General features: G+C 29.5%; 1 protein-coding gene across 1 annotated transcript; it reads left to right on the forward strand.

The window, feature by feature from the left end:
* The first annotated feature begins 7,779 nt into the window (after positions 1–7,779).
* On the forward strand, positions 7,780–11,933 carry LOC146940165 (sugar transport protein 5-like). The gene is made up of 4 exons (XM_085753801.1): positions 7,780–8,130; positions 8,241–8,560; positions 10,023–10,652; positions 11,178–11,933. The coding sequence occupies exons 1-4, from the start codon at positions 7,992–7,994 to the stop codon at positions 11,616–11,618; spliced, it is 1,530 nt and encodes a 509-aa protein (XP_085609927.1). The 5' UTR covers positions 7,780–7,991; the 3' UTR covers positions 11,619–11,933.
* Positions 11,934–12,960: the final 1,027 nt, after the last annotated feature.

Raw genomic sequence — 12,960 nt, forward strand, 5'->3', positions numbered from 1 at the left:
CGTAATTTACTACTCTAAATTTTGTGACAAATATTATTAACACGTCTTGTTGCAATTAAGTACTTGGATCACAATAATATTATACTGAATATTTTATATATATTGAATGATGCATAGTTGCATTTTTTTTTTATGCTAAAATTCTAACTATGAATTATATTTGCACGCCTCTTTGTTGTTTATCCGTTAAATATTATCAAAACAACATATTAAGAATTGAGGCAATTTTAAAATATTTGTCATCCTTACATCTGAATTCTTATATAAATCATATTGATTTATAATTAGAGTCTCACATACGTTTATTTATAATTGCTTATTCTGTATTCATGAATATTTTGAGATGACTATATTATAAGATATTCTCATTAAGTCATCAAAAGTCATTGGCTCTAAGCATAAGGATGAATGTCACACACTGCGAGATAAATCGTGATTTAATTATTTTTATCCTCTTGTGACTTATCGTATATTATTGCACACATGAAGACATTTATTCATTTTTCTCTTTTATTGTGCAATTATGATATCCTATGTAGAAGTGAAATCCTTTTTCCAGAATATTCTAAATAGAACTCTATAATTATTATATATTATTACTATAATACTCCATGTTGTATTTATATTCTAATTCTAATTTATAGTGGGAGTATTGAAAAATTTATTCTAAGAGTTCTACTCTGGATATAATAGAAAACTAATTGACACACTTGTATTCTAAATAATAACTCTTGTTATTATACTATTTCAAATAAATAAATTCTAAAGTCATATTTATGATGTGCTAATTTAAAATATTGTTAAGCATGTCTTTCTATTATTTGAATTTGAATATGACCAAAGTTGAGTAAATTAAGTACAATTGTTTATGCATGATATTATTTTATCATATTCTCTTAAGCATAAACTTTATTGATTTGTGTAATTGTAATCTCACCTATCGTGGATACAATTATGCAAATTTTGTCAAATAGATTAGCATTATATTGGTGACAGTCATACCCTATCGGTGTGTTGTTATTAATATAATTGCTATTATTCAATGTACCTTAATTTTTATACTTATGTCAAATATAATTAGAGTACCCTATGAATATTTAAATTTTTTGTGACATAAGAATTGTACATTGTGAAGATATAGTTCTTACTTATTATCCTTAAGATCCTTGAATGAGATTAATATAAGTAAGTTACTCTATTAAAAGACATGTAGCAAACTATATAAATTTTGCAATCCAATGTTAGTCAAATTGAATTAAATTTCTACTTAAATGTTATTTTATATATATTTTGGATTGCTACTATCCCTTTGTTATGTGAGTGACGGACATACCCTATCGGTGTAACGTTACTTAACATATCATTATGTGATAGAGAAATAGTTGAATATTTTATTTAAAATATCTTTCAAACCTTTTAATTCAACTACCATTATCTATTCTCTATCAAGTGGGAGAATCCTTGATATGTATTGTGTAACGTGATGGACATACCCTATCTGTAACGCCCTCCTTTTTATTTAATTATTTTAATTAGTTTTAGAATATATTTATATATTTATATGATGTATATGAGGGATACATGATTTGTTGAGATTAGATGTCTTTTTATAATTTAGTTAATATATTTTGTTGAGCGATATTTTGTTATGTTATGTGTTGGTATTTACTAGCATAATATATTTGTTAATTGTTATAGATATATATTTATTATTTGGTGTATTATTATATATTTAGTAGAGAAATATTATTTATTAGAATATGAGGATTATTAGTGTGAGTAAAATTGGAGGTTAGAATAGAAAGAAGAATAAGTTGTTGGGCCTAAATAGATTTGGGAAGAATATTTTAGTATTATAAATAGAGAAGCTTAGGTTAGAAAGAGTTTACCAAAAACCGCTTTTTGGAAAAGAGGAGAACAAGAAAGAAGAGAAGAGAAGAGAAAAGTCAAGAGAAGAGGAGAAGACCTTAGGAAAGAAGAACGCTGCTGCTGATTCAGGAATTAATCTAAGGTGAGGGTGAGACTATCTTACATTAATATTAAGTTGTTAAATCATTAGATTACATCTAACAAGTTGGGGAGAGTTTGTGAGAATTTGAGAATTAGGGTTTTGAGAGAGATTTGATGATTAGATGATGAAAACTTGTTGAATTGATGTAGAAATTGTGTACAGACCTTAGATAATCTATAGGATGATTATTGGAAGTAGTTTTGAGGTTAGCACCATGAGATTAGGTGAAACTTGAAGAAAATCTGCATTCTGCCCGAATTTTGATATTAAAACTGATATTGATCGGTGCGGAATTAGTCTTAGGTGTAAACACGAAAGTTGTAGGTATGGATGTTAGCTTTCTAATGCCGTTGGTCTCAAGTCAAAACGATTTATAGAACTTGAGTTATGGTCAAATTACTGCACGTAGGTCACAGTGAATTTTTATGGACTTTCAGCACAACTTTTCCGAATTTAAAATGAAAACTGGTATTGATCAGTACAGAATTGGTCTTAGGAGTAAACATGAAAGTTTTAGATAATTTTGTTAGCTTTCTAGTGGCTTTGGTTTGACGTGAAAATGATGTTTGGTCTTTGAGTTATGATGAAAATACTACAGGGAGGTTGTAGCGAAATTGTACGGTGACAACATTCTCTGTTTCATGTTTTTGTGTTTTGTTCATATGTTTCTGTTTTGAATTGATCCTTGTTGTAAACATGAAAGTTGTTGATATTTGTGATATCTTTCCAATAACTTTGGTTTGACATGAAAATATGTTGTGGATAATTTATTATGTTTTTACAAAGATACATAGTGAATTATTGTTGATGTTTAAATACGATGTTATATGAAGTTGTTTATGATTGATGAATATGATGTTTTAAGATGTTGTTTATTATCATTTGATATTGTTATATTATGATATGACATGAATTATTTATGTGATCCATATGTTGTCAAGATGCTAAGATGTTAAAATGTTAAGACGTTAAGATGATAAGAGTTGTTAAGTCGTCGAGTCGTTATGAAGTCATCAAGTTGTTAAGATGTTATGTTGTCAAGATGTCAAGATGTTAGGATGTCATAGATGTTCATGAAGTTGTCTAAGTTGTACGAAAGTTATGTCGTTGCATTAGAGTTGTGTCGTTGCATAGTCAGAGATAGGGGCTTAATGCCCGACAGGTCCTTTATGACCTTAGAGATGGGGGCTCAATGCCCGACAGGTCCTTTATGACCTTAGAGAAGAGGGTTTAATGCCCTGGTGGTACCACATGCATAATGAAGATGTCTAAGATGATTTAAGATGATTTGAGAAGTAGAAGTTGCATAGTCGAGTCGAAGTTGTTAAGATGTTGAGATGTCAAGTTGTCATGTTGTTAAGATGTCAAGTTGATAAGTTATTAATGAAGTGCTATGATGAATGAAGACGAATGATTTATGATAAGATGTTACGTGAGTTATAATTATGTTGATATATGAAGTTGATTACGAATTTGATTATGAAGTTGTTTTCGGTAATGCTATGTTTTGATAATAATACTTATGTGAAATTACATGATGATGCTTATGATTATATTTGATATTAGGTGTTGATGCTTATAAATAATGTTTGATGAAATGTGGTGACGTTTGTGATTAATATTGATGTTATGTGATGAATGTTGGAGACTATTATTTGATGTTATATGATGATGTTAAGATTAGTAATTGATGTTATATGATGATGTTAAGATTAGTATTAAGATAGTTTTACGACCAATATAAGAAGATTAACGACACTAGTTAAGGAAGTTTAAGTTGTTAGATATGATTAATGAATTATAAGATGTTTAAGTTGTTGAATGTACTTTATATGATTTATATGCTTAATATTATTGTTTGAGAAATCTCACCCCTCTGCTTGGAAATGTTGCTCTTCGTATGGGTAACTTACAGGTAACCAGGATTAGTTGCCGTCGTGAGTGGACTCCTCACAAGTGTGTCTTAGGTGCTCTGATACGTAACAGGATGAGATTATGTCTTCTATTTCTATTCCTTACGTATTACTTATGGATTTTTATGAATAAATGTTGAACAAGACTTATGAGATTTTTATGTTGAGGCCTGCGTGCCAAAGATTATTTTTATTGTTGAACTAATTTCTGCTGCGAAGTTTTGAATTACTTATGTTAAATGATTTTGAAGAATAAATTGTTATTCATTCAGTTTATGAATTTTTAAGAAGTGTAGCATTCCGTTTAAAGTGAAATACTCTGATTTTTAATTATGAATTTTTTTTTACGTTGGGAAAACGGGGTGTTACACTATCGGTATGACATAATCCTTGATATGTATTGTGTAACGTGATGGACATACCCTATCGGTATGACGTTACTTAACATAATCATCCTTTTGTGGGTAAGAAAAATACCTTATTAGTTTAACTATCATTCTTCAACAAGCAAGGAAAATTCTACATGTCAATTAACTATATCTCATAAACAAATATATTTATTTGTTTTATAACTCTATATAAAATTATTGTAGAGACTTATATTGAGGATATTAATTATATTCTTTTCTCATAAATTATTATACACTTCCATATTATTTTATATCATTGTAAACTCATTTTGTAGAAGCAATATGTCAAAATCCCAAAATTCTAAACCATTATTCTAAATAATTATAAATGGTATATTTGGGATATTTAATTTTACTATATTTTGACATATTTTATATTATTGCTATTCTTTAATACTTATGGAAGCTTATGACTATTTTCTCTTATATCCTCAGTAACAATAAAATATAAGTCTTGTGTACTTCCGCTGCGTGTAACCTAATCTTTTCTCAAATGTGTGTAAGTATAATTGTAGCATTTGAGTTTTGAGTGAGTTACTAAAATTGTGAATAGAGTCTCATATCCTATTTTATAATACTAGAGACTTATCTCACTCACATGATGATAAACCTTTTATATATAATCATCATACTCAGTTGTATAAAGGTTACTATATTTATGAAATTCTTTGAAATTTTATTTGTGAAAGGGAGATTTTGTGTTATAAAATTCTTAAATGAAAATTTACATTCTCCTTAATATTCTAAAAGCAGAATATGTGGTTAACTACGAAACCCAATTCTTGATAGTATCTGTCATTGATAAAATATGTATTTATGGGGTTTCATATTATCCTTGAGTTACCACTTGTGTTAATAATTCTGTTATCCTCATGTGCAAAATATGTGGTTGAGTTCATGAAACTCTATTAGTTAAAATTATATAATCACTTATGTTGATAATCTTGCACTCAAGTATCCCACTGTTGAATTGAATATTACATTATTAAAATATTTTTATATATCAGTGATCACTAATGAGAATCCCACTTACTCTTTTTTTATATATATATGTGGGATCAGTGGGAGTGTGTACACAACACTATATACTATGAGCTCAAATAAGATAAATGTGCACACAATATTATACACATACAATTTAAAATTCTCATCATTGTCATATACTCTTGTGCACACTATAAAATATGGCATAGCTTAAGAGACTTTAAACTTTAGTCTCATTCTATTATATTGAGATATATATTAAAATTCTTTTAATATCAATAAGCATCATAATTGGATGCTTAAGTCAATTTTGTTGGAATATGCACAATAACCTCTTAGCATGCAAATATATATTGTGCTTCTCTTTTACCAACATTCTACATTTTATAAGGTCATAAATAATAAGTACAATGTATAATATCGATACTCCTATCGAGTATGATATTGTGTTCTTGAAGTACTTATAAACTGAGATAATCATAAATGTTCATTCATTATTGACATTCTAGTGGCCATATTAATCCACATTTTATTTTCTTTAAACTAAGTGTCTATGTTGATCCAATTGGGAGATTCTTGAATTTCCTATTTTCTTATGGATTTTCATAGTCACATTTTTTTTTTTTTGTTAAAACTTGGATTAATTGAATGTCGTAGAACATTTATTGATTTTGACTAAATGTAATTACTCTCTCTTTATAGGTTATCCCTATAAGTAATTACTATTCTTATACTTATATGGATATATGACTTTTATGGAATTGAAAACTCATTGGCAGAACCACTAACCACAGACTTATATAAATGAGTATTGTAACTCATAATGATTTGATTAAGTCTATGATATTTTGGGTTAGTGGGAGTTTGTTATAGCATTTTTTAAAATGCTTGGGCCATTTTTTAATGACACATTCTTTAAATTCAAACGTGTCACTATAAATTCATCATTTGTTAGAAAAGTGAGTCTTTGATCTGTATGATTTGTTTTCCCTATCGGATTCAATTTCTGCAGCATTAAAGCTTACTTCTATTTTGAATGATCAGTGTTTTGACCATACATATAATTTTAAAAGTTAAAATTCTTTATGACAAGTGAAATTCTATATTCTTTTAGTAATTGAGTATTGTCATCCAAGTGGGAGAATGTTGGATTAATTGTTTAATTAATCAATTATTGATTGACAATAATCAATTATTATAAGTTAATATTATAATATAAATTATGGTCTATTGTGTTGAGCACTAATTAGTTGATGAATATGTGTGATTGGACTATTCTTTTCTAAATGGACCGTGATGGGTTTGACCATTTAGCTAAGCCCAATGAGAGGTCCCTGCCCTCAGCCGTTTAGCTATTTAAACGTCATCCCATCAGACGGTTAAACACTGTTGACCATTCTGAACATTCTGGTGCTAAACGGAATGAGGGTAGTCATCTCTCTCATCCTTTCGACAACCATCCTTCATGAATCCTAAATCTTAAAAGGTACACAATCTCTTATTCCTTCTTTCTTGGCTTGATATGCTATATTTTGTATCTAATGATCCATGGCTAAATCCTTAAACTTTTATCACATATTCACTTTAAAATGTATGAATTCTAACTGTTAAGACTACTTAAAAAAAGAAGACTTCCACAATTTTACTCAATAGAAAATAAAGACTTATTCGCTATAAATTGTATTAGTATCAGGATATAATATATTACATGCATGTGCATATAATGAAGTGTCAACTACTACCAAACAAATGATTTATCAATAAAAGATTGAACGATTGCCATCATGGTGACACACAAAAAATGACATCACATATACATTGCGTGGGGTGGCACTTTGGTGACATAATGTCACCGTGACATTAAATCTGAGCAACACAACACACACATTTGTGTGGTCCAGATTTAATGTCACCCATACAACACATCTGGGCCACACAACACAACCCTTTGTGTGGCCCAGATTTAATGTCACGGTGACATTATGTCACCAAAGTATTATCCCATTGCGTGCCTGTACCATATAACGAGTAAAGCAAGGAATACTAAATTAATAGAAATGTTTGCTTGGTCGCAAACACAAATAAAATATGATTAAACACATACATAAATTGAAAAAATAAAGAAAAAAAGTAATTAAATGATGTGATTAAATTTTTTTTCGTATATTTTTCAACATTTATATAAATGTATCTAAACATTTTTTATTTGTATTTATGTGCAAGTAAGACTTGCTCCTAAATTGATGAAGTTGGTGCGTATGATTGACAAGAAGATATGAGTGTCCGTAACACACTTTCTAATATACTGTTTTCAACGAGAAACAATTCTTTAATAGATAAAATAATAATAATAATAACTCATCCTAATCTATTTCATTCACATAGGCTGATAGGCGCGTTTAGCAAGAGATAATGCAACCCCTTAGCCTATACATATACTCCTCCGGTCCTATTTATAAGAGAAATTTGAGTCAACAAAAGTGGATGTATTTGGTCCAATTTTTTAAGCAGATACATTAACTTTTGTTGACTAAAATTTCTCTTATAAATAGGACCGGAGGGAGTACATTATTTTCTCCACTTCTAATTATGATACCCAGCACAGAGTAAACTAATTCTGCGATTCATACATACAAGTCTAGTGCTATAATTAAGAACCTCTATATTTGGAAAATGGCTGGTGGAGGATTCTCTATGGATACACAAGTTACTGCTTCCAATTTTGGTGGCAAACTAACACTCTCAATCATCATTTCCTGCATAGTTGCTGCATCCAGTGGCCTTCTTTTTGGATATGACATCGGAATTTCAGGTTCTTTTGTTATATTCATGAACGTATAATCTTATATTTGAACTACGTTATCTATCTTATTGTAGAAATTTTTTCTCAGATTTGTGTGTGAAATTAATGTCAAATTTCAGGAGGTGTCACCACCATGAAGCCATTTCTTAAAAAATTCTTCCCAAACATTCTTAGAAAGGCAGCTGGTACTAAGGTGAACATGTATTGTGTGTATGATAGTCAAATATTGACATTATTCACATCTTCTCATTATCTAGCTGGATTTGTGTCGTCACTTGTGGCTAGCAAAGCTACGACGATGTTTGGTCGGAGAAACGTCATCATAATAGGTGGTATTGTCTTCCTTGCTGGTGGTGCCATTAACGGAGGTTCTGAAAATATTCCTATGCTTATCTTGGGCCGTGTTCTTCTTGGGTTAGGCGTCGGTTTCACTAATCAAGTAAGTCAATGGGTTTTAAATAAATTTGGTACCCCATCCGTTCTAAATTTAGGAAATCGTTGGTTAAATAAAAGACCCTTTTGAGAATTTTTTTGTTTTTTTTTATAAGACTCATTTGTTATTTCCAATTATATTAATTATTTCTTTACCTATATATACTCTTATTTATTATACTCCCTCCGTCCCATAATATAAGCAAAAAAATCATCATTTTCTTTATCCCAAAATATAAGCAAAAAAGACAAACTTTTATCCTATTTAATCTTGTTTTTTTAAAAAAATCTCTTTTCCTCAGATTTAATCTTATTTTTTTGTAACTTTTATCCTTAAAATTTGATGGGTCAAAAATACAATTAAATCTAAACTTTAAAATAGGGTACTTATAACTTTAAAAACTGGAAAAGAGATTTTTTTTTAAAATCAAGAATACAAAAAAAACTTTTATCCTTAAAAACTTTTAATCTGTCAAAAACAAGAATACAATAAGATTAAAATTTTAAGAAAAACTTTTATCCTATTTAATCTGTCAAAAAAAAAATAAGGTCTTATAAAAAGATACAAAAAAAAAACATTCTTAAGAGCTTCTTGTATCTATACTATATATATATATATATATATATATATATATATATATATATATATATATATATATATATATATATATATATATATATATATATAGACACACACACACAGAGAGAGAGAGAGAATACATAGTTTTTGGCTAATTTTTTCACTTTCAATTATACCCTTAAACAAATTTGACTATAAGAATGTTATTTTGTTGGTGTTATTCAAAAAAATAAAAATTTATATTATATGTGTTATATTGTTGATATCATTGAAAAAGATAAATATAGTTTCTACAATATGACAATAAAAATATTTATTATCTATACATATAATTTTAATCAAATCAAAATATTTTTAATCAAAATTTATAAAAAAAAATATTGTTCATAGTTTATATGGAATAACGTAATAAAAAAAGCGGAAAAACGGACACGGAATGTCCGTCTAAACTCTAGTTTAAGTATAAAGGTAGTATAATAGAATGTGATGTTTAGGTTATCCTTGAAGAATTACGGGTAATTTACACAACGACTAATTAAATTAGCCGCATTGGTAAATTTGAGAGTAGTACCCAACAACTACTTTTTACTCTATTCGCAAATTTATTTATGTGGCTAATTTTTATTAGTTGTTGAGTAAATTAGTCACACTTCTTCACGGTAATCTAGAAAAAACCATAAAAAGATAAAAGGAAATTAAACAATTATACTTTTGAAAATATGTCAAATAATTAAGATAAGAAAATCAAGTCTATTATTCCCCTCCTTAAAAAAAGTTTATTATTCCTTATAATTATTGTATTATTATTAGGGTTATGATAGGGCACTAGTTAAGGATTTAAAAATAGAAATAACCTATAAATTTTGATGACATATTGCAATTGGAAAAGGCTGCACCATTGTACCTATCTGAAGTTGCTCCACCAAAATGGCGAGGCGCTTTGAGCACAAGCTTCCCATTCTTTTTGGGAGTTGGTATAATCTTTGCAGGTTGCATAAACTATGGCACTGCCAAGCACACATGGGGATGGAGACTATCTCTTGGACTTGCAGTTGTGCCTGGAGCTGTAATTACCATTGGTGCCTTCCTCATAACTGACACGCCCAACAGCTTAGTCGAACGTGGTAAGATAGAGCAAGCCAAAAAAGCATTACATAAAATCAGAGGATCCTCCATTGATATTCAACCTGAGTTAGAAGAACTTATTAAGTCAACAAAAATTGCAAAATCAGTGCAGCAAGAACCCTTTAAAACCATATTAAAAAGGGAATATAGACCTCACTTGGTGATGGCATTTGCAATCCCCTTTTTCCAACAAGTTACAGGGATAAACGTAGTCACTTTCTATTCACCTAACCTCTTTAGATCTTTAGGTTTGGGACACAATGCTGCTTTACTTTCTGCCATTCTACTTGGAGTTGTTAAACTTGCATCTATCCTCATCTCTTCTAGTGTTATTGATCGATTTGGTCGAAGATTCTTGTTCGTTACTGGGGGTATTATCATGTCTATATGCTTGGTAAGTAATCATTAAGAATCTAACTATCTATTCTTATTATGAGTCGTACCAAAATTGCCCTAAATACATTTGTTAAGGAGTTAAAAAAAGAAATAAGTAATAAGTTTTAGATAGAAAATATCAATTTCTAAAATTTTAAGATGTTGAATGCATAATTTCTAAAATAAAAATTATTTCTTAAGCATTTGTTACATTTTCCTTTATAAATACTCTATCTGGAAGTGCTTGTATTTTTTGGTTTTGAATATAATTTATCAAAAAACAAACTTTCATGACGTCTTTTCTAAAATGCCCTTTCATTGATATAAATTTTCAATTATTCTTTTATTTTCATGGATCAAGTTCTTATGAAGTACACTTTTAAAAACGCTCTTATATTTTTATAAGATAATAAATTTTTAATAATTGTGAAAGTGGTTTTTTTATTTATAATCAAGACAAGAGGGAGTATATTTTTAGTGTTTAAAATTGTAATATACTTGTATCTGCTACTAATTAAAAATAATTTGTATGAACTCCATGAAGCTTGCGGTGTCCATTGTGCTGGCAGTGGTAGCTGGTGTTCATGGTACAAATGACATATCAAAAGGCAATGCAATATTGGTATTGATTTTACTATGTTTCTTTGCTGCGGGTTTTGGTTTATCATGGAGCCCTCTAGCATGGCTAATTCCAGCTGAGATTTTTCCCGTAAATATAAGAAGCACTGGACAAAGCATAGCTGTTGCTGTGCATTTCATAATGGAATTTGTGTTATCGCAAACATTCTTGACTATGTTATGCCACTTTAAGTTCGGGGCATTTTTGTTCTATGCTGGTTGGGTTGTTGTGATGACTCTTTTCATTATATTTTTCTTGCCGGAGACTAAAGGAATTGCTTTGGAGTCAATGCACATCATATGGGGTAAACATTGGTTTTGGTATCGGTTTGTTAAAGGAGAAGATGGAGAAGGAAATCGTCCATGAAGTTTGTAAGCAAAAATGAAAGAAAAAAAATGTTGATGTAGTTTTTGAAACATTATATACTATTTCTTATATTAGTGCTATATTTTTTTAAAATTCAGTGTTGTTTAGATTTGATAAAATCTATAATTCGTAGTTGTTAAGAGTTCACGTGTGTTGAAAGTTAGTTAAGAAGTTTGATAATAATTGAGAGGTTTTAACTAGTTAGCATGTGTGAGTGTATATAATAAGCTTAACACCACAATGCAATAAGAATGTAATCTTCATGATTGAATAAATAGTTTTTCACTGTCAATAATATTCAATTCTCTTTCCTTATTTTCCTTCTTTTCTTTCCTATACACATTCATTTTAGAATTCATCAATTAAGCAAGATTTATCCTAACAAATCAGTATCTAAGCACATTGGTTCGAATCAAGCTTTCGTCAATGGCAAATGAAAGCACATCCTCAAACGAATTCCCTGCAAATATGCTAGTTTTCAAAGAAGAAGAAGAACACTATGATAGATGGTGCGCACATATGAGAGTCATATTCACATTTCAAGATGTTCTTGAGATCGTGAATGATGGAAAACCTGCATCAGAAGCAAATGCAAATGATGCTTAGAGAACAACTCGTCGTGAACACGGGAAGAAAGATGGGAAGTGACTGTTTTTGATCCATTATGTGGATTCAAACATCTTTGAGAGGATCAGGGAAGAAACAACTAAGGGTGTGTGGGATACAATTTGAAACTATATGGTGATGACGAAAAGTTAAAGAAAGTGAAGTTGTAGGCATTGAGAAAACAATATGAGAATATGCATACGAATGAAGGAGAGATTGCAGATTTCTTCATAAGATCGGTGCCACTCGCAAATCAAATGAAGCCTTGTGGTGAAACTATCACAAAATTATAGAAAATTGAGAAGGTATTGAGAGCTCTAATTGCAAAGTTTGATTACATTATGGTGGTCATTGAAGAGTCAAAGAATCTATCTTGGATGAAACTTGAAGAGTTATAATTTTCATTAGAAGCTCATGACATGAGGCTGAAATCGAAAAATTCAGAAAAGGTCACAAAACAAACTTCAAGCTAAAATCTTCAAGAAGATGATGATGCATCAAAAGTTAACAAAGGAAAATAGAAGTGAAAAAAGAAGAAAAGCATTGATGAAGGTTCTAGCAAGAATCCAAAGAATCAAGGTGATTCAAGTAAAACTGGTACTTCTAATAACAAAAAGATTAAGGAGAAGATTGATATGAAGGAATTGGTGGCAAAAATTTGGTCATTGTGCAAGGGATTGCTACTGTAACAAAGATTCTAATGCAAGAGATAAATATGAAGCACCATTTGCACATG

The sequence above is a fragment of the Medicago sativa genome, chromosome 3 (genome assembly GCF_051527215.1).
Source record: "Medicago sativa cultivar Bolivia chromosome 3, Bolivia_mono, whole genome shotgun sequence".
In the NCBI taxonomy this organism is placed as follows: domain Eukaryota; kingdom Viridiplantae; phylum Streptophyta; class Magnoliopsida; order Fabales; family Fabaceae; genus Medicago; species Medicago sativa.

Coding starts and splice junctions, on each gene's coding strand:
- LOC146940165 (XM_085753801.1), top strand. CDS start 7,992: ATGGCTGGTGGAGGATTCTCTATGGATACACAAGTTACTGCTTCCAAT. Junction 8,131..8,240: donor ATATGACATCGGAATTTCAG/GTTCTTTTGTTA, acceptor GTCAAATTTCAG/GAGGTGTCACCACCATGAAG. Junction 8,561..10,022: donor GCGTCGGTTTCACTAATCAA/GTAAGTCAATGG, acceptor CAATTGGAAAAG/GCTGCACCATTGTACCTATC.